Raw genomic sequence first — 23,504 nt, 5'->3', positions numbered from 1 at the left:
AGTAGGAATGACTTATGTTGCTTTAGAGGAAATAAGGATCACTGCCAAAGCACAATGGCCCTGACAGCCTCCACAGTTAGTCATACATACATACACACATTACTCATACATAAACACACACAAACACAAGGATGTCTTCTCCCTCCCTCCATAGTTTATGCATGGATTTAGCAAATGTATGACTTCAGTTCACATTAGTGACCTTCTGTCAGTATTACTGCCCAGTCGAATCACTGTGACTGAGCTGGAAAAGGCGCTGATGGCAGTGGACAGAGGTTAGGAGGCAGAGGGAAAGTGAAACAGATAAGCTACAGAAGAAACACTGGGGAGGTGGCCAAGAAAGAGAGACCTGATGGTTGTAAAGATGGGTGAGTTCTAGAAAGGATCTAAATTCAACAGGGAGGAGGTATGAAAAAGAAACGTGAAATGAAAAGGGTTTTGATCAATTAAAAGGAGAGAACTGGGACATGTGTGGATGTGTGTGTTTTTCTGAGATGAAGAATAAGTCATGTTGTGACACATGAATACAGTCACAACACGACAAAGACACACATGCATCTATATACACACATACAGGCATGAGTGGAGATCTGGGAACAAGCTGACTCAGATATTCATATGATCATGAGGCCTCACAACTTATCTTTAATGATTATCAGTTATTGATTTTACCCTGATAGACTCTTGTTCATCAGAAAGTGAGACACAGTACGTATGTGCACCCATGAACAAGATGCCCATGGATCAAAATGCTTGTGGGACTATAATGATTTTATTAAATAGACTGCAATAATCTAAATTTGACAGAATCCTACAAAAACACAATATAAAACACCTCATATGTTCACAGACGGCAGATAGGTGGTGGGACTAATTGGTAGTTGGATTGCTCAGATTGCTCAGACAATATGATTTAACGTTTCTTACTGTACAGGGAAGAAACTGGAACTATTTGACTTGCATTGGATTTTGTGGTTGCTGAAAATTAAAAAATGGTTGCTGAAAATAAACAAAAATAGACAGAGTGAGTCTGAAAAAGTTTGATTAAAACAGCTGAATCCAAGATCAAGAACTTTTTCCAACTGTCTACATAAATAAAGTGACCATTCATTCTCCTTTGATGTCTGCTGCTTCATCGGATTTAGACGTAATGACCTTGAATAGTTGCTGCTGAACGCTTTGTCTAGAAGAGGAATATATGAAGAAAAGGAAAAGTCCAGGAACTGACCAGAGAGAGATAAGTCAGAAAACATGAGGCTGATGTGTGGAGAGGAAGGTCAAGAGTTATCACCCTGGGTGACCTGAAGCGATGTGACAGGACTTGTTCTCACCTTTTGCAAACAGAGAGCAAGAGCTTGGATCAGAGTGAGAGAGGAAAAGGCGATGGACGGACATCAAACCCAGACTGGACTCTGTTTCATAAATCATCTGCTTCGTGTGCACGTTGCAAAGTTGTGTATGGCTGTGCATGTGCTCCTCTGCATGTGTTTATGCTGCAGAGATCCTTCTCCTTTCCACTGTGAGAGAGTGTTGGTCATATGGTTGTGTTCAGAAGACCCCCACCAGAATGGACACCTCCTCAGTCTTTAATGCCCCCTCCTGAGGTGTGAGATCATGTCTGCACACCAGGGATGCCAACAGAACAGAGAAGCATGCACAAGCCAGCGTGTGTGTGTGTGTGTGTGTGTGTGTGTGTGTGTGTGTGTGTGTGTGTGTGTGTGTGCGTGTGAGGGTGCATATGTATGGAAGCATGTGTGTGAAGCAGATGGGAGGAAAGAAAGAAATTAGAGAGGGGTAAAAGGAGAGTAGCGACAGAAAGTCTGCAAGAGCATGTGTGTCTGCGTGTGTGTTGGACTGAGGGGGCTGTGAGGGGTTAGGGGGAGGCAGAGGGGAGAGGAGAGGGGGAGTAGTGTGGTTAGGCATCCAGAGTCAGTGAACATTTTTCTGGCAGGCCCTCTCTATGCTCCTGGCTGCTTGCCCGGCACTGAAGCAAACTTAAACAAACTCCTGTTGCAGCCATCTGCTGGGCCCGCGGGATAAATCACAGCACTGCGTCGCTCTGTACTGCTCAGCCGCACCGCTATCAGGTTACTGTGTTAGTGGCCTCACACACACACACACACACACACACACACACACACACACACACACACTCTTAGGCATGCAGGCGCACATTACAGTCTCCCTCTCATACACACACACACACACACACACACACACACACACACACACACACACACCAGGCTACGCGTCAGCCTGGAGCCAGGGCCTGCCATGGGGCTCACACCACCAGGAGAGGCCGGCAACATGTGGCCCCGCTAATACCACAGGGAGAGACGACGAGGAGGGGGGAGTAGAGAGAGAGAAAAAGAGGGAGAAAAGGGGCAAAAGAAGGGAAAGGGAGGGGGTGCGGAGAGAGAAAGAGGATGTGATGGGGGACAGGGGAGAATAGGAGAGAGATGGAAAAAAGGGAGAGAGGAGAAGACCTCTGACACCTAACTCAAGCCAAGTGCTATTTTTATAGCCCCCCATAGAAGAGAACATAAAAACCATCGAGAACCCCTTTGCCTCTGCTGGCTTTCATAACAACTGAAGCATTTTAGAACAGAGGCTCTCTTTGAGGAGGAAACACTGGATTTTAAAATCTCATTCTTCTCTCTGTAGTTTTCAGGGTAAAGGATCTTCTAACCTAAACCTATTTTTAACAATGAATCGTGATACGTCACTTTATTGTTATTATTGCTCCAGTCAATAACTGTGCAGACAAGGAGTTTGGAGATGATTTGCAACAGGTTAAATCTACTCAGGTGGCTTACCACTCTGCCTACTTCACTGTGGCCTTGAGGCTGTGCTCTGCACATTAACCGTGACTAGAGCATTGGTCCACACTGCACACAACCCTTGACCATGTGGGAAATGCCACTGACCAAGTTGGCAGGTCATATGTTAGCATACTGCTAGCCTCATAGCCTTGGATTAGGTTAGGCATGCTTTCAGTAAGTCGGAGACATAACCAGCAGTGGTAAACAGCCACATGAACTCTATATTAATAACATTTCAACGCTACAAATGGCATACTTGAAAGGGATACCAGGCAAAAAGTAACAAATAAATAATGACAGGCCTTTGGGAAGTATCTGTGGTATCTATCTGTCACACAGATGGAGAAACTGTATCGGGTTATTTCTGACTCATAGGATGGTCATGTCAGTGTGGGAGACTCTAACCCATGGAAACTATTCACAAAATCCCTGTAACTCCTGACTATGTCTGTGTGTTCGAGTGTGCCCGTGCATGTGTCTTCATGTGTGTCCACTCATGGCTTGAGAGTATCTCCACTGAAGTCTACACAACCTGGCTAACATTTAGGGCCCTCTGAGTAACCTGTCTTTGTTTGCATGATGCTGTGGATTACTAAAGGCGACTGGATCAAAACCCAAACTAAGGTTTAACCAAGGGTCAAATGTTGACCTTTAGTATGCTTTTTACACAGAATATGCGCATGTAGACGACAGTGACCAGCGTTTCAAACAGGCAACAACTAACGATTCTAGTATATGACAGCAATTATAATCCCTTAAGTGCCACCATTATCTGGTCATGCCAACCTGAAGATCTATTTTTAACACACAGTATAGAGACCACATACTGTGAAAATGTGTCAGGGCTACTGTATAGTCTGTGAACTGCATTCTGATAGAGGTATTATGGGAGGCTCAGTCCAAAACTCTGTCTCTGTCTCTGTCTCTGTCTCCTTTTTCCTTGTTGCCCTGGAGCCAGCAGGACAAGCTGAGTATGTTAGAGACCAGGTGGTTGGGGGGGGGGGGGTTTCAGCAGAGCCAGGACTTGGGGAGGCTGAGGCTGACGGGAGAAGGGAGTGATTCAAGGAGGGAATGTCTTCTTCAGCCAAAATAAGCTCCCCAAAGATCACCGGCAATGCTAATCATTATGTTTCCTCCGGTTGGCTGACACAAACATGGTGAAACTATCTAGCGGCTGGTTGGTCGGAGCCAGTGGCTGTCTGTCTGTGTGCTGTGAGAGTAGGGCAAGAGGGTGTGTGGTATATTTAGTCCACTACAGGGGGCTATTTAGACTCCCCAGTTGTCTTGACAGCAGGGTGAGAGTGACTCATCCCTCTCTTCACCCCATTAGAAATATCAGCAGAATACGTCAAGGGCAGGAGGGGGACGCAAGAGCAAAGTGAAACAAAGTGGGAAATGAAGATGAAGAGCCAAAGCACGAAGAATCACATTCATAAAGACCCTCAGCTTCACTTGGGAGGTCTAAAAGAGCAAGACTAATGTGTAGCACTTAATAGCATTGAAAAATATCCAGCCAGCCAGCGGAGACATAAGTTACATGTTAAATGTCTGGCCTGGAAATGGGTCACTATTAGCTACTGTGCTGCCGCACACTCCAGCTGTGTCCAGGTGCAGAACCACACACACAGACACACACTCACACACACACACACACACACACACACACTCACACACACACACACACTCACACACACACACACACTCACACTCACACACACACACACACACACACACACACACAGACACACACTCACACACACACACACACACACTCACACACACACACACACACACACACACACACACACAGCTGTGGCACAATCCAGCTGCATTTGCCAGCACGAGAGCAAACACCTGCCAGTTCTCCCAACCACCTGGCAGACACGCGTGTGCACACACATTCACACATGCTTGCAGCTGCTCTGTATGTAAATGATCATCAAAGATTACATACTACATGTGTGTAAGTGCAAGTCTGAAAATGTATGCATTTATATGGGACTGTGGGTGAATGCACGTTATAGCCAGGGGGAAGCTGGCAGGGAGTGCTGAGCTATAGTTACATTACACTCCATCCTCTATAATTACCTCAGTCAAACTAGGTTTACTACTGTAAAACCAAGACTCCAGGACAGTGCTGGAGCACAGCAGCATTTACAGCATCACTGCTCTTCCACATTGGCCTCTTGCCACACCGTGCCAGGCTCCAGTACACACAGAAGAATTTACTACAAAGCAGATGCACAGTATAGAACATGTTTATGACAAACTACAGGGTGTAGCATGTACCTCAGCCTAAAAATACCTAGTTGACATTGACAGTTCCTGGTGGGTTGAAATGGGTTGATTGGTTAAAAAAAACAGCACATTTACACAAACACACCTATAGACAAAAGGAAGAACTTTTAAACAAAGGATCTTTGAATCACACTGGATGCTAGGACACTGCAGAAGACTACTAACATCCATTTTCTCTTGTCTCCACATAAAACTGACTGAAAACTCATGTTGCACAAAATTACTACAAAAACACCAATCTTCTCTTGCAAAACACAAAATTCACATTTTCCACAATTTTAGAGTATCACTACTTGCTGGTCGCATCAGTTCTTCTGATGTGCATCTTGGCAGCGATTGTTAAATTCATTTTTCATATAAAAGGTTCAAGACTTGATAGTGTGTTTGGTTGAGCTACTTTTGGATTTACTAGCTACAATAAGTGACAAAGACAGGCAGAAAACCCAAATCCAAGCTTAAAAATACCTCTTTGGAAACCTGTGGGTGAGATTACTATGTCCATATTATACAGATCAGTGAAAACTGTATGAAAAAGAACGCGACAGCCAAAGAGATCAAGATACATGTACTTGTCTCCCGTGCACAATACCATTTAAAACCGTGAGTCTAGGCCACATCACAGAAACTCACACAACACTGTACTCCTACTCACATTACTTGGTTCTCACAGGAACCCAGCTTACTAGTTCACACATAGTTCACTGGACTGTGTCCCCAGCCTGGCCGTTTGCATACACACTTTTTGGTGCCAAATGGGCACCCACGAAAACACATTTGAAAGCAGTTCACAGCAGGGTTCATGGTTTCAGGGGTTTAGAGGGACACTGCCCTCTCTGTGCCCTCTCCTTCACCCTGTCCACTCAAGTGGATTTGGACATTTATTTTAATGGGGGCAAGATTGCCAGGTACATTTAATGTTGCATAATCAGTAATATTTGTTTCACTGACATTAAAGAAACATTTTTCTGATTTTCAAACATATTTCCACATATGAATAATGTAAATTGCTCCTTATCATCCACAGCTAAAGGCAGAGAACCTCTAACTATTACTGTATTCAACTACTACACTTTTTATTCTATTTATGTCTGCCATCCACTGGCATGAACTGATGGCAAACAATTGTTTTCTTCCTCTCTTTTTTCCCGAAAGCCTATGGACATGCATGTACTTTGTGTCTACAATATCAAACCTGAGTGCAGAATTCCAGCCAAATGACTCAGTGGGATAGTTTGACATTATGGATATTATAACATATTATAATATGATGCCAAAGTCAAATAGTACCCCAGTGAGCAAGACGAAGTGATGTAAAGGCTCCAGCTGCTGCTTTAGCTAAGACCCCACACACCCTCACAGGTGTTTCTTGTTATTTTTGGCTGATTAGATCTCTTCTCATATCAAAGAGAGGAGAGTCAGGTACATGTCAATAAGGCACTGTCACATGCATACACAGTCTTGAGACAAAGTCTATTCAGGAAAAGTAAGTGAAAACACCTGTGTGAGAGGACCATGGGTGTGTAGGGGTTTAAACCTCTGGGGTCCAATATGACTGTTTGAGAACCAGTTGTCCTCCAGTGCCAAAAGAGTGTCACTGGAGTCTGTTATTGTTGGACTATGATCTGACACAAAGGTAAACTGTGAGAGGCAAGCAATGCAAACAAGAACAAGAAAGTGAGAGAGGTCAAGTGTGTGTACAAAAATGACATAAACTTGAATCAATCTGACACGCTGCAATCAAGGCAGCGCTGCTTGAAAGAAATGTACCCCCCTCAGTTGTTTGAATGAGAGCTGAGGGTGTCGGTGCACAGGGATCCGGTAAGACAGTTTAACCCGGCTCAACTTTTTGCTGTTACTCAATGTCAACTGGCAAGGTGCTGCGTGGGCAGTGAAATACCTGAAAGCACAAATTCCTTTGTACTTCAGAGTTCAGGAGCATGATGACATTAAATCTGTAATTAAGGCCTGATTTAAGTATTTTTGTTGAGCATGGTTACTGCTATGTCCAGTGCATACATAAACATGCAGGCACTAGGGATAAGAGTGGCACTTCAAAACGTTTTTAGGCTGTTTTGATCACAACACCAGACCATATGCCCACAAAATACTGAAGTCAATTTTTGAAGTCTAAAAGCTAAACAGGTGTGTCAGAGTCTAGGCCCCTCTTATATGACATATGACCTTTGCTGACCCTCTGCCTGAGTGCTAAGCCCATGCTGATATCCCCTCTCTGCTAGGCTCCACAGGGTTAAAAGGTCAGTATGCCGTCATCTGTCAGCTACAAACCACCTTGGAGGTCATAAGCGAGCCCCAAAACCCCAACTTCCTTCTCAACCCCGCTGTCTCTCAACAGCAGTGCCACGCTTTCATTCTCTCACAGTTAGAAGGCAGTGAGCAACCACACCGTCATTCACTCTTTGCACTCAATGGCATTCCTTTCTGTACTAACACAGGATGTGTGTGTGAAACTAGGCTGCTTGATTCAAACACTCCCTCCATACCCCTTTAGTCCTCCACTGCTTCCACTCATCTATGAGGGAAATTTTAACATGAAAGTGTCTGTTTTGATCCTGTTTGGCCTACGATGATCCATTTGGACCGACAACCTACAAACATAATCAACAGGAGAAAGCATATGCCTTTTGGGTTAGCACTTAATCAAATGTCTGTAGGGATGACAAATCTTTAAAGTTCATCTGATGGAGTTTCCCAGTTGCATTAAAACTTGCATTAACAACTTTAGCTACTACTGCTTAATGTTTAACTGTGTTATAAGCATCATGAAGGAAATAATTTGCATTTAAAGTGTGAAATGACCCGAACTGTGAATAATATAAGTCTACATGTCCACAAACATGAGATGTGTCTCTGCTAATGTACAGTAACATTAGGCTACCAGTAGACACCCACCCTCAGCTAGCCAACAGTTACACTAGCTGAGTAAATTTACCGGTGTACACAACCAACGCCAGCGGACTGGATTTAAAAAACACTGACAAAAAAGTACATAAATTGGTAGTGAGGCTGGATTACTCACCATCTCCACAACCTTTCAGTCTTTTATCTTTTTTTCTGCAGCTGGTTGTGGCGTCTTTAGTTACAGTAACAAACCAGAGTCTACAGTTAGAACAAATGGACCAAACCAAGTGAACGGACGGGGTAGGGCAGGGGGCTGATTAATTTATATTTTGGATAAATTCAGAGATTATCAGATTTCATGCTTGAAACATGAAATGCTTTTATAGAAAATTACTTCAACCAAACACATTAATTACACCTTTACCCATGTCCACATCATAGCTGTATTAATGCAGTTGGACACAGCAAATCAACCGTGCTGCCACTCAGTCCCAGTGGCCAAACATGGTACTGCAACAAAAATCACCAAAAAGGATTTCTCTCACAGACCACTATTATACAGACTAAAAACTGCAAACAAGACCATTTATTGATGAAGTATAAATGAAGTTTTGATATGTTTAGCATTGCAGGTTAAGGAAAACTGATGTGCAGTAGGCAGCACAGCTCAGAAGCAGGGTGAGATATCTTTTTGGCATATGCACTGTATGAGCAGCTTTCACTGGAATGAATGGATGCCACCTAGGAGTCCTACATATCGAGTTGTCTTAGTACATCCATCACGCTATGCATAGTGGGGATGTATGGGTACATGAACTGTATGTACTGCATGCCAGCTGTGAAAGCTGGCAACTGTAGCTACATCAAAGGATTCTGCCGTGTCAAACACTGGCCAGAACATACATCGCGCGGCAGGCCAGGTACAGCAGAGAGCTTTAAGACAGGTCTGGGGTGTTGTGGTGTTCCTCAAACAAGTGCTGGGAGAGACTTGTATACAGGTAAGTCTTTGCAGGGTTGGGACACAGAAGGGGAGACAAAGAACGAAACACTGGAACACCTCCAATTCATCTGCTCCATCCAGGATTTGATCTCTCCATTCAGACATGGGCAAGAATGCAGCACTGAGAGATGCTAGCGGGAAGAAGGTGATTAAAGCTTTGAGCTCTAAATCAAAACCCACCTCCAGCAGCTTTGAAACTAAGCCCCTCAAATACCAGAGGATTCCCTGTGAAACGCAAGGCTGTCTGTCAGACTGTACTGCTGGGAGAGGAGAGAAGCACAGCTGCAGGAACTTTACAGGATACATGCAATCTGAATGGTTTTGACTAAACACACACTCATACACACAGGCACGCATAAGAACAGCTCACACCATATGTTAATCAGCTCACATGGCTAAAATTAACACCATTTTAATAGATTCCCCTTTCTGGGTAAAACAGGCTCTGTGGCCAGCATGCTGTAATATTTCCGTCTATGATGAACTGAGGAAAACGGGACTGCTTTTTCTTCTGGTTTCCTCTGGCTGCAATTTAAATCCCATTAACCCCCTCACCTTCTCTCAGCCTTCCATTCCTCTTTTCTCTTCTTCTTCTTATTCCAACAATTCACTCAGGATAATCTTTCTCTACCTTTTCAACTTCACATCCAGATTTCATGTGTAATTTTGCCCTCACTCCTTCTTTCACTATGCTATAAATCTTCCTTGGCGACACTGTCAAGATGCCGGCATGTTTTTCCTGTGACAGCAAATACCTCCTTTACAGGATATGGGCCGTGCAGCGAGAACACAGTCAACCTTTTTCAGCAAACACACACACACGCACACACACACCTCCCTTACACAGACACACACAGCAACTGAATGATGGAACTCATGCACAGAAAGGCAGGTAGGTCAACAATAATCATCCATTCAAAACAGTCTCAGACCACCATACAAAGATAAACATCCATGCATGGATACAGATACACACGTCGTATACACACATGTATACATATGAGTGCGTATGAGTAATCAGGCTCAATATGTTTGTGTATTCTGTGTCTATGTACAATTATGAAATATTTCCCTTTGCAAGACTTGACTAAGGATTCATTTATTTGCTGTTTTAGTCCCTTGTGTCTTTGCACAAGCAGAAGACACAATGTTGACTATAGGGAGACTGTGGGTTTAGCTACAGTATAAGGTTCAGTTTGACATATCTATATCAAAGGAATGCAGTCAATTCCAGTCCTTGCAATAACAAAGTTAGGCAGCGCTGGTATCTAATCAGTTGAAGAATCATGTAACTGTGATATTATGTGTGTACTTAAGGCCAAAGCTCTGCAGCATGCCATCATCACTTCGCCATGTTTTGTCCTTGCTTTTCTTATTTTTCTGTGTCTACATTTTGTCACTTTTTACATTACAGGTTTTCAAGTGACAAAAACAAAGGTATCCATTATGCATAGCAAATTTCTCTTAAAAGACTTGAATGCACCCCTTGTACTCATAAGGATGAGTTTGTGCTCTGCCTTTTATACATTTTGCTCTTTGAACCTGTGCAATTTGTGTCTGATTTAGAAAGGTAGCAGATGATTACACAATCAGCTTCTCAGAATGCCTTCTTGGCGCATTTTGTCAGTGAAACCGAGCTACCAATGCACAACTTAGAGATGGACTTTGTTTAACATCAGCAAGCATAAAAAAGAAACTGAATCTGCCATCGAAATTGAACATCTTTTACTATTAATATTAATATTTATTGAAAGAGAGGTCTGCAAAAAGTTCAACTTTCAACTGTTTTCCTAGAAGCTGCTTCTCTCGCTCTTACTCCAGTACTGAACCACAGAGGATACAGGTTGAAAATTTCCTTCTCCACACAACCATCCCTTACTTGGAGTATTCTGACTGTAATCTGGCCCTTCAAAATTTTGTGAACAATAATAAGTCCATAACAATCTAAATGATCATACTTATAATATTGCCATTCATTATTTTCACTGTCTTGCTATCAAAGATAGACTCACATTTTTTGTGCTCAAGACATACGGCAGCTAATCTCTCAGACTACTGCAGCAATCAGCCTAACATTTTTTTTGTGTATGTTTATGAGTGATTTTTTGTAAAACCTATTTTATTGACTGCTCTGTTTTAGACCACCATTGACTGTTTACTCCTCACTCCTCTTGACCAACTCCTGGGGGCTGCTTACACACATGTGCACAGACATATCTGGCAGAGGTCTGCACTCTATTGAGTGCACTCCTCTAGTTAGTTGCTGTAATCATTTCACCTGTCCATACCAGCTATGAAGAGATCCCTTCCTGATTCCAGTGTGAGGATGGGGAATAAAATCCACACTCTTCGTTTAGTGCAAAAAGGCATTCCAAAGTTCATCTCACCATAATATGCAGTCAGAGTTCCTGAATTTAAGAAGGTACTTTTCAAAGTCAAAATGCTTTTATTACAAAATTCCCTCATTTCTTCCCACACAGTGTTTCACTGCAAAGCTACAGCAGGGGGATCGTAAAACAAAGAGAATTTGTGCTTAAGAGACTTCAACTCAACTCTCTCCTTCATGCAAATCCCTTCTCTTTATTGTTCAGACACACATCTTTAAGTGCAGAATGTGTCAGAGATTAAGCACAAAGGGCTTAGTAAATAAATATTCCATCACTGTGTTGCTCAGAGGCACTTCCAAAGAGCAGTCTCCCATCTATGTCATCCTGCTGCCACCTCATCAAGCAGAAATATGACTTAAAACAACCTTTAAAACAACACAACTACATGCAAGCAACAGTTTTAATGAATCAAACATAAATTGGTGGACATCTGTTTTGCCGAGAGAGCATGTGAAAGGTCTACTGACCAGCAACCCCCCCCCCAGAACCCGGCTGGTGGTCTATACTTACACACCTGTCAAAGGTCAGGTCCCACATACTAATTAAACACACAGCAGCAGAACAGAGAACATGAGAACCATCCATCACTTATGCTTGTGTGCATGTGTGTGGGTGTGTGTGTGCTACAAGACTGTCCTATGGCAGATCTTATTTCATGAGCTAATTCATATCTTACTAAGCTGGGAAAATAGACAGCACAGCATCATCCACCCTTTCACACTTCTAAGGATAAGCATTCATCCATGCACTACAATGTTCACACCATAGCAAGTGAGTTTCATGACTAAAAACTTTCTGACTTTAATGACAGATACAATTTGTCTCGGATCTGTTCTTGGTTATGTCTCTGAATTCTGAATATTCAACATGAATTAATCAGTCACTGCTCTGCAGCTTTGTGTTTGGGGCATTGAGGTAAACTGCTATGCAACAAGAAAAACTAGAATAGAATAGAATACTGTACGTGAGCCTGTGTTTATCTTTGTACAGCCCCCTCCGGCAGGCACACACAGTGCTAAGGGGAACCAGATGGGCACTCCCTCCTGACAGCCCAAACCCCAGCGATGACAGACCCTCTCAAGCATATAGCATGACACTAGAGGACAAAGCACCTGTTCCCCCGGAGCTCTTTCGCACCTCCCCTTCCCCACAGAAACACACACTGGCACTCTCTCAGCCATGAGGTCATTGGCTCACTCAGGCCAAAACTGACTGTACCACCTGCAGTCCTCCCTGCCCAAAATGATCACCCGAAACCCTGCCTGCCCCGACACCCCTCTCATTCCACCCCATGATGACCCAACCTCGGCAGGCAGAAAGGTTGGTCCCATAATTACACTCTATATCAGGAGCATCCCCTCACATCTGATTACTATGAGCTCATCCAAGACTGGCTCCATGCAAGTGCTCAGACAAATAATAAAGACTTAAGTTTGGACATCTTAAGAGTAGCCATGACAGTGTTACTCCAAACACTTCTGTAAGAGACAGAGAAAATTAGGTGGACAACTCCAGGCAGCTGGTGTGAGTGTGCAACATACTGAGGTTGCTGAGTGTGAATGGCATCCGCAGATGTTCTTCACGTGTCGTGAATGGGCGGTCAGTCTGTGTCTGGTTGCCTGAGAGAGCTGTTCACAGAGCCAACTGGCTGTCTAAATCGTCCTCAGCTCTTCATCAACACATCACCATCTTCATTTGCCCTGCACTGGTCACCCATGCAGCCCCACAGCCTCTGACTTCAACCTATGCTATTAATCATTTGGAAAAGCTGAGTTCTGCTATCAGCTTTTTAACAGTAGGAAAGGGATCTTATGTGTGTTATTGAGAGAAGAACAAAAAGAAACCAGTCTTCAGAGACAGAAAAGGCAAGAAAAAAAGGCAACAAAGCGAAAGCTGACAACGATCGGTGGTCAGAGGAACTGTTCCCTGAGCCAGCCCATCTGGACCACCTATGCAAGCATCTTCACTTGTCAGAATCACTTATTACAACATTAACATGCAGAACTTTGTCGTGAATATGAAGAGAGACCATTAAAATTAACGATAAAACACACCACACATATGCTGAATTGTGCAAAGTCTTTAAACATGTATCCCTGCCAGATAAGCTAAATATTGGCAGATTTGGAGCCAGACTGACTTTGTGTGACTGAGTGTGGGCACGGGGGGAGTCACACTGTGCCCCTGCTTTTCACTTTAGGAGAGATCTGTGGCATCAGCAGGGATCAACTATCATTAACTCATTAACTATTTATGTTATTGCAGTCATGTACTTAATTAATTGCCTTCTACACATCATGGGAATGCAGCGTCAGGACTGTCTGAGTATATATTCAGTCATGTTTCTTATTTTGGTCGAGACTTTGGCTTTGTGAACTGCGTCATCATGTGTACTTCACCCCAAATCTTAACAGAGAACAAATGGAATTCATGGAAAGTAACAGACAGACAGGATCAGTTCACTTTCTGTTAGTCTGATTTTTCTATTTCCATTATACAACACTGTAAGATTTCATTCATTCTACATATCGAGACTTAAACTCAACACTTCAAGATGGACTGGTAATATAACAATATAGTTGATGTTTCTTGGAGGAAATACGCTCTATTAAGTAAGTGAAACTGCTCTAATTAGCAGGGTAGGCAGTTCTTTTTGCATTTGTGTTATGATTACTGTCATTACAAAAAAGAAACATGGTAAAGACTTTCTGCTAACTTCCTTGAAAATACTATTTAAGATCGTCAGCACGTTCAAACCAAAACAAACTCTTCAGCACCGGGTGAGACATACTCAGTCATGCTTGCTCAAATAAACACACTCTCGCACACATGCACACAGCAAACACAAGGCTGGTCTTGGCCTTCAGATCCCCATAGTTTTCCTCTGGTGTTTATAGAAGTAAGTTTTGATGAAACTGTTTGTCTCATCATTGTTCATCCCAGCTGTGTAAGCCCCCCTAACCAAGCTTTTCAGTCTCCAGCCACAAACAATCACACACACACACACACACACACTCACTCACTACCATTTGCAATCTATTCTTCTGCAAAAGTAGAATCCAGTACTCCACTGCATGATAAGCAGTTTCAAGGATATTTAATGCATTTAACATAAGCACAGTAAAATTGACTGAAAAGAACAAGAAGTACCATGTGCATCATGATTATTACCCTGCTGCCATTTCTTTATCACCGCAATTCTACCATGCAAAATGTTAAAATCACACTTTGCTATGTGACTCAGGGGTCATATGAGGGCAAACACAATCTGCACTGCACTGTGGGAATGTAGGGGGATTACAAGCTGACAGAAGATGACAGGTCATTTTAAACAAGCTCATGAAAACAGAGGAGCATCTTTGGCTGTGTGCCGTATCAGGCAGTTTGTTTTGGTCTTACCTTATGTCTAGACTGTGCTGAGGCTGATTCTGGTTCTTTCCTCTCCCCATCTGAGGCTCCACGTCCCAGCCTGTCCCTGTCCTGCTGCATGCTCTGTCCCACCTGTACCATGGCTTTACATTCCACACATGAGCCAATGACCAACTTCTTCCCATCATCCACCAGGAGTGTGCGTGTGCTGCGAGGTGCATACAGGAACACAGGTAGCCTGGCCACAGTAACAGCACACAGCCTACCCAGCCTGCGCTGCTCCTGCCTGCAGAAGAAACACACAAAAGCCTCACAGCTGTACTGGCGGGCCCAAGGGGAGCTGGGTGGCTGGGGGTTGGTACTGGGTAAACTAGAGGTAGAAGGGATGGAGGGACCCAGGCTCTTGCTCTCATGTTGTGCCCACTGTGTCTGTAGGTCATGGTAGCAGAGGTTACAAGCTGACACCAGGCCTGTGGCGTCGACTGGCTTAGCACAGGGAGCAGGAGGGTGGACGGTGAGGAAGGGGAAGAAAGGCTCCCTCTCCCCACAGCGCCCAGGCGGGTTGACATGCAGCTGGTACTCCCCACCTGCACACAGCTCAGCTCCACACAGGTAACACACCGACATGGAGCTGCCAGGACGAGAGGCCACACCTGTCTGGGAATGGGCAGGTCCAGATCCCTCAATGGCCATGGCAGTGTGATACCTGACAAGGAAGGAGCTGACAGAGGTGATGAGGTCCTCACTGAGGCTGAGTCGATATGCACCCCAGATTTCCTCCAGGATAAAATGGCACTGTGGGCAGCAGTGTACACGGCCATTCCTCACCCCGTGGGAGTTAGGTGGGCAAGGCAACATGTTAATGAAGGGAAAATACATTGCACCACGGGACTTGCCAACACCAGCCTGTGCATATGCCACTCTCATATCTCCTCCACACTCCTGACCACAGAGAAAACAGGCCTCATGGGAAGCCCTGGGTTCAGTTATGCACTCTATGGACTCTGGGGGTTTCCCCTCCTGGGGAGTTATCTGGGAAGGGTGGAGAGAACTGGTGCCCTGGTTGAGGGGGACTACATACAGGCGCTGGAGGACAGGCACATCTGCCAGCTGGAAGCTCTGCCACTGTTGCATGAGGGAGGTGTGGCAGTTGCCACACACCAGGGTTGTACCTGCTGGACTGATAGGCACTGCACCCCGGGGAGGAGAGTGAAGCCACAGGAAGGGAAAGAAAGGCTCACCCTGTGCCCTCTCCTGTTTCTGAACACTTACTTTAAAACGGCCATTACGTGTAAGCACAGTGCCACATATGTAGCAAACACCCTCCTCGGGACATACATCCACATTATGGTGAGACTGGGCACTCTTTCTTGCTGAAAGGTCTCTGGCAGGTCTAAACAGGGTTCTTGGGCCTGTTTTGCTATCACACATGTCTATGTTATCATCACTTGTAATATTAATCTCATCTTCATCAGAGTTGTCAGTGTTATTCTCCCTGGGAACAGCTACGTTGCATTTAGTGTTGACAGCAGTGGTGCCAACAGATGACAGTGCAGTGTTGGGGTGACCTTCGCCTCTTCCACGGTGCAGAAGCGGTGGATGTCTGGACGAAGCACAGCTGCTGTCGGTAACACGCTGAATCTGACGCGGCTCCGCATGTCTGACATTCCCCTCCTCCAGCCATCGCCTGTTGCGTATAATGACCCCGTTGTCTTGCACAGGTGTGTCAGAAAGAGTACTGTCGTAGCAGCGCTGGGGGAATCTCTCCTGGGGCTTTGCCAGAGATTCTGATGATTGACAGACATTATTCATAATTTTAGCAACGCGCCTCGCCGGCACGCTCTCCGCTTTAGGCGATCCGTGCGCCCCATAAACACCCACCGGGTAACGGATTGCCCGCTGTGAATCGGGGCTGTTTTTAACACTGATGACATTGTTTTTCCTGCTACTGTGTCTTGGCGACTTGCCAGATGATCTCAGGCACTTGTCTTTACCCACACAGGCTCTGTCGACTAAATCCATCTCCTGGTCTGATATGTTCTCGTTTTCAGAAAAAGACGAGAAATCGGACTCTGCGCCCCCGTCGTAGTTCTGGCTGCTGACACTGATCCTCCTCTCCAGATCGTAGGAGATGTTCCACTCCTGTGGAACCCGCCGAGAGTCGCACTGGTACGGCCGTTTCAGCCAGTACATGCGCTTCTCAATGGGCGTCCTGCTCCGCTCGAAGGAGTTCCACTGCTCCGTCAAAAAGCAGTGGCACACCGCGCACACCAGCGTATGTCCATCCGGGCTCACTTCACACGCACCCGGTGCTGGCTCCTGATTTTGTAGAAACGGGAAAAATGGCACTCTCTCCTTTTGGTATGTCACTTGCAACCTTATTTCCTTCCCTGGGGTAACCCCACTTCCACATATGAAACAGTGAACCAGTCCCCCTAACCCATTCCGATCATTCCTGGAAGTGTTACCGGGTAATGGGCTGTCCTCACCGGGCATAGCTGCAGCCATAAGTCGGTGTTTCCGAGATAAGGGTGCCAGTTCCTTGTCACGGGGGGTGTTCATTGTTTTTAAACACCCTAGACTAGGCTACATGGCACAGTGTCAACAGTTAAGTCATGCTCCGCACTTATCTGCAGGTCAGGAAATCATACAATCAATTTTAGTCAAAGTTACTCACTGAATGATAAGATAGACGACAGTCCATTGAAACGACAGCGTGCAGCGAAGGCAGCAAACCGTTAAGTGTTATCTGTCAAGGACAGACAGCAGTTCACTCAAAACACCCACGAAACAGCAGAGAAGCCTGTAGTCCGCGTGTTTGCAGCTGAAATCCGTAGGTAATATGACAGAGGAACTTTGGATCACGGGTCGCCTCTCCAGCGAACTTTCCTGCCTGCGCTCTGCAAACTTTGGCTGCTAACTCGCTCACACTGTACACAGCGCCATCCCCAATTCATGGGACCCGCTTCGACAACCCAAAGGCAACCTCCACCCCCTGCCAGCCCCCAGTAATAATTTTGCAGAGATTATGCACACACTCCTGCAGTAGCTGCCCATGCGTCACAGTACTAACCATGCACAGGATATCCACAGTTTAACATGCACGGGGGCGTGGGTTTAATAAACGGACTCCCGGCATCTGCAAGCAGAACGTCGAAAACTCGTTCAAATCAATCAATAATAGACCCAGTTTGTGCGATTGCCTGTGACTGTGAAAAAAAGGCGATAGGCTACAAATGTTCTCTCGCAGACTCGGGTAGGCGGGGGCGCTTCCAGCTGATTTTGGCGTTTTTTTATGCAGGATCAAAACTTGCACTGAGAGCTTGAAGAGTTACGGTTTTGTATGTAATAATATGTTGAGGTGATTATGGTGTTTGAGTGTTTGTTTGGACATATAAAACAATATGTGCAACACTGGGTAAGATGTCTAAGCAACGTGAGATGATACTGATTATATGTCATCATATTCATGCAATTTCCAAGGATTTTATATTTACAGGTAATTAATTTGGACAAATATATGTAAATAAAGTACAAATGCAAGACACAAAACAATCCATTACACAAATATGCATCCCCACTGAAAACCTAAATAATCACTCGCACAGCCAACTGATTTTGACATGTGTAACTTGTGACAGGTGATTTTAGTCTAAATACAAATGTACGCGAAAGGTCCATCCTCTGGTTTGTAAGTGTCCTGGAAAAATGGTGTCATTCCAACAAGTCTGTGAGAGTTTTGATGAAAAGCACCAACAAGAGAAAGGGTACAGGATCATTTACAAGGAACCAAGTATCCATCAAAATGCTGTAAGGTCAGTCAACAAAAGGGCTAAGAATAGAGCACAGCCGTGCATCTGAGTAGGCTGTCCTGAACTGAGTGTCTGTGCGAACAGGGCACAAACGAAGGAGGCCACCAAGATGCTGACAACTCTGAAGGAGCTATCTATTCCATGGCTGAGATGAGAGAGACTGCAGTGTGACAGCATTTGCCTCACAACAGGTGCTTCACAAGTTGCAGCCTTACAACACAGTACAAAAGAGAAAGGCACGTTTGAAGAAGAATTACACGACAGCTAGGCTATGGGAGACTCTGAAAAACCCCAATCACAAGGTTCTCTAGTCAAATAACACCCAAACTAACCTTTTTGTCAAACGCTGGAGGTCTGCAGAAACAAGTGTTTCCCACAATTAGGCATGGTGGTGGCAGGGACATGCTGTGAGGATGTTTCCCTGTAGCATTCCCTGGAAAAACAAGGACAAGAACCACAATGAATGCAGCAAATTCAGAGAAATTTTGGCAAAAATCCTTCTGCAGTTTGCCTTACAACTGTGATTTGGGAAATGTATTTTCCAGTGAGACAATGATCCCAAACATAAAGCCATAACTACACAGGAAAGACCTTAACACAGCGATGTCAAGTCTAATCCAACTGAGAATCTGTGGCAAGGCTTAAAAATTGCTCCTGAGCTATCTATCTATCTATCTATATATCTATCTATCTATCTATCTATTCGTGACCTGACAACTCAGAAAGTCAAGCAATCAAACCTCAAACACTCACGTCATCTAACAATAACACACATAAACAGTTATGTCTGTTCATTCCTCTGTCCCACTGCTGCCTCTGGCCTCGTCTACTGTTATGTGTCACGGACTCCCCTCTACCTTCTATCTTTCTACCTTTGCACTTCCCCATTTTACCCTCCCCCTCATCCATTATCCTCTTTTTTTTTTTTTTTATCACTGTGTCCCCTTAAGAAAAATTAAGCTTACTCCTCAACCATCCAGCCTGGAGGGGATTCAATGATAGTGCTGAGCCCCTCTATAACTCCTTGCCCACCCAAGATCTGTTTTTTTTTTCTTCAACATGGCAACCAAGACAAATTACAGAAAAAAAGGGGCATTCCTGAGTGATGCTGACCTGTTTCTACTGACAATTCCCACAGAGAGAAGGAGAAAGTCAGAGGGAGTGAGAGGGAACACAAGCGCAGAGAGTCGAGGCACAGCATGGCAACATCAGAGGAGGTGCTATTCTCTCAAGTGATTCACAAACTGATGTGTTTTCAATGCACACACCATTACTCTGTCCTCACTTATAGTTACATCTAACACACAGTGAGGCAGGCGTGATACTTTTTCAGCATGGATTTACAACACTGCCCTGTACTGTCAAATGTTGGTACTGCATCGTCTGGGAAATCCCCCTGTGCAGCCAGTCAGTCTGAGGATCATGCAGGCAAATCACAGTTGAGCAGAAGAGCTTGTAAAAAGGTATCCCATCATCTTTGTTTTCTTTCTTTCTTTCTTTCTTTCTTTCCTTCTTTCTTTCTTTCCTTCTTTTGTCTTGCTTTATTGGTATACTGGCTTCCAATCTCTGGGTCGGTACAAATCCGAGGGTTCACAAGATTATTAGGTTCATACAAATGAAAAAAGAAAGAAATTATACACACACACACACACACACACACACACACACACACACACACATATATATATATATACATTTCTGTTAGACAAAATGTTCATTCAAAAGTTCATTTTTTCTGTCTTTTCTCAAGCTTTTGTGACATACTGGCTTCTGTAACCTCTTTCAGCCTTCAGAAGAAACAGTCCTGGGAAAACAAAAACTCTTTGGTGTAGCTGGTCACAACTTATGTCCGTGAGCTAAGATGAAGAGTCACAAGTCAAGACACTTATTCACTGCACACACACTTGTGCTCTAAATAGCCACAATCTTAATATCCCATTCGATGTCATCTCTGTAACTGTGTTCAGACAGATTGCTCTGACGGTCAGTGTGTGTGATGATCGGTGTGCGCACATTCTGAGGGACTGACAGGGTGCAGCATGTCGATCCGTCCAGGCTGCAGAGAGTGGAAAGGGAGATGGGATGATGGGGTACAAGGAGGGATGTGTGTGTGTGTGTGTGTGTGTGTGTGTGTGTGTGTGTGTGTGTGTGTGTGTGTGTGTGTGTGTGTGTGTTGAGGTGAGGGTAGCGAGGGAATGCAGCGGGAGAGATTTAAATAAAATCCCCTTGTTGAGTAGTGCAGGGCCTCCAAGAGTTTCGTTAGAAGAGGTGATGACAGGGGCACGAGAAGGGCATAGACGCTACACTGCGCTTGTGTGTGTTTGTGTGCATGTGTGTCTGAGGAGTGGGGGTATAATAGCACCTGGTAGTACGGGTCATATGACAATCATCATGGGGCCTTGTGATTTTTGACGTTTGCGCAATATGCAAGACACATTTAAAACTTTCAAACACACAAAACCTGCGTGCTTGAGCACACACACAATGCACCCATGTATGTGTGTATTAATGTGCGCATAAGTTGTGTTTGCACTTGATATTCCGGGTTTGTGACAGATGCAGCAGTAACACCAGACTCCTATAGTCAAAAACCACTCAATGTGCATGTGCAGTGCATTTGTATGCATTACTTATGGCATCCTGCATGTGTCTGAGCTTTCAGGGAAACATCTGGGAGGCATTATTTTACAGTTACAGCACAGGACTCCATACTTCACCAGAGAGACCTCCTGTGAACTGGGCATGTCAGCCAGAGTGAGAGAGAATATAGATATGCTTAGATGAAGAACTCCTTTTTTCAAGTAGAGTGACAGCATTCCAAATAAAACAGTGTTTGATGCAAAGCATGGAAGCTTACAGCTCAAATCAGAAACTAAAATGCAAATACTGTCATCTTCAAACACAGAGAACAGACAGCGTGATCCAAAATCTACATGCTCAGAGTGGAAAATAATTCACAAAAGATGAAAATCACGTCGATAAAGCTCAGATAATGAGCTGCCTGTCAGCCATTTTCACAGTGGACATTTTGACATGTTTTAAGTGTGTTAATCGGGAGTATCAATGCTAAAACTGTCACAGCTAAGACTAATCACGCTTTTAATGAGTTCTCTGAAACTACTACTCAGGGGATCCAGCATATCCCAGAGTCTTACCAAGGTCAGTATTCACAGAACTTGTAGCTGAAGACAGTCTACACAGCGTGTTTGATAAGTTCTCGTGTTTGAGGGCTAAAACTCCTGTTTTGCCCCTCAGATCCAGATGCTCTTATAGCTCGGTTTTGTTTTTTCTTTACAGAGACTGGTACAGCAGTGCCACACAAGGCTGTGTCTTTCCAGTTGCCCTCTCACCGCTGCTTCATTAAGAGCTTTTCTGGCCTATCTGTTCAACAAAGCAGCTCCCCTGACTACTCTCAACAGTCCTTCCCCTCTTCACTCAGCTAATACTGCTTGACCCGCTGTCTCTGTCACAGCTTAAAAGTTCAAGAGCACCTAACATACATGTTTTCTCCGATTTGGCCTGATTAGACCTCTGCCCCAGGACTGAGTAAACTTGTATAAACCAGGCTTGATTGACAGCTCCTTTGTTACTTTAATCACTCAGCGGCTTCCTTCCTTTTTCTGTCATCTTTTTAGCCCTCTTCCTTTCTTCCTCCCTCCCTTTCTACATCTGTTCCTCTCCTGCTCTTCGGCTGTTTCTCCCGGGCCCCACTGATGATGTAGAAGTCATTTTATAAATAGTTTTACATCATTTTAGATGTTTAAATGTTGTACTTGTTGTTTGTGTGTACATGTCATGATTAAGTGTCTAATTTCCCAAGGACGAGGCATTTATTTATTTATTTATTTATTTATTTATTTATTTATTTCAGTAAGGCGTGTGTTGGGTATACTTTGTCATCTATTGGTGTACACAAATGGAGAAATTCTCTATGCTTATCTAAGTCTAAAATTATGATGACAAATATTTAACTGCTTGATATATATTTTCTAGTTTGCTGTGGGGGAGCAGGAGGCCATCATGTTCAGGAAATTGTTATTGACTAGAATAAGGATTAAAAAAGTCACTCAAACTCAAAGTTTACCACAGTCCTCTTAGCACATGGTCTACACATGAACAAGCGCTGCAGTCATTGCTGAGTTGAACACTGACTCAGTGGTTATGGCTCAGCTCATCGGCAGTATGCCATCATATGATTTATAAAAAAGAGCTGTTAAATTCATACTGAAGAAAAGCTACTACATTTTTAAAGAATTTCTTTGACAGCTCAGCTGTGCTTTCTTTTTTTCAGCTTCATGATCAGTTTTTTCCTGCTATGACTATGTCAAAATGTCTGCAGTGAAAAAAGCCAATTACCCAGAGTCAAGCATGCATGCCATTTAAGCAGCGAAGACGTTACTTTAGAAAGCAGGTGTCAAACAAACTAATAGGAAATATTCAGTTCATGAATTAATGTTTTAATAAGAGACAAGAAAAAGACTTTGTCAGGCACGACATGAAAGCTGTTAGAGCAGGAACACTGGCGAGTCCTCTGTGTGTCTGTTAAAGTTAAATGTCTATTGTGTTTATGAAGGTTTAAAAGCAGCTGATACCTTCTGATGCCAGAAATAACAACCACGCTTAGCTGCCAACCACAGCTCTGCATCCTGCTAGGCAGGAAGTGAGGGTGTACGTACATGCCATTGCAGGGAGGTGAGACAGGAAGAAAACTAAGCCAAAGTGTCAGTTCCATGACTGAGAGTCATCACAGTGGCGAAGAAACAGGTTACAAACTTTTCACAAATAAGGGAATAATTACTTTACCCTGCAGCACTTCAAGGCTGAGTTCTCTCAGTTTTGACACTTGTTAACTATAACAAGATGCTTCTCAGTATCTTTGTGGAAAAGAATGGGAGACAGGAGGTTCATTATCCAGTTTCAAAGCATGTCACACACAGAAAAGAGAGAGAGAGAAAAT

General features: G+C 44.1%; 1 protein-coding gene across 3 annotated transcripts in view; it reads right to left on the bottom strand.

The window, feature by feature from the left end:
- gse1b (Gse1 coiled-coil protein b) overlaps positions 1-18,968 on the bottom strand; it is a 172,135-nt gene extending 153,167 nt beyond the window's left edge. For 2 of the 3 annotated variants that reach the window (XM_076727050.1, XM_076727058.1), the window contains exon 1: positions 14,766-14,891. In XM_076727050.1, the coding sequence (XP_076583165.1) occupies positions 14,766-14,876 (111 nt within the window). In that variant the 5' untranslated portion in view covers positions 14,877-14,891. Of the gene's footprint in view, positions 1-14,765; positions 14,892-18,879 lie in introns of those variants that run through there. The other variant, XM_076727067.1, reaches the window with a different exon arrangement.
- Between the last annotated feature and the right edge of the window lie 4,536 nt (positions 18,969-23,504).

This window comes from Chaetodon auriga, chromosome 1 (assembly GCF_051107435.1).
Source record: "Chaetodon auriga isolate fChaAug3 chromosome 1, fChaAug3.hap1, whole genome shotgun sequence".
In the NCBI taxonomy this organism is placed as follows: Eukaryota; Metazoa; Chordata; class Actinopteri; order Chaetodontiformes; family Chaetodontidae; genus Chaetodon; species Chaetodon auriga.
The sequence above is the reverse complement of the archived record's forward strand: the minus strand, read 5'-3'. Positions and strand labels throughout refer to the sequence as shown.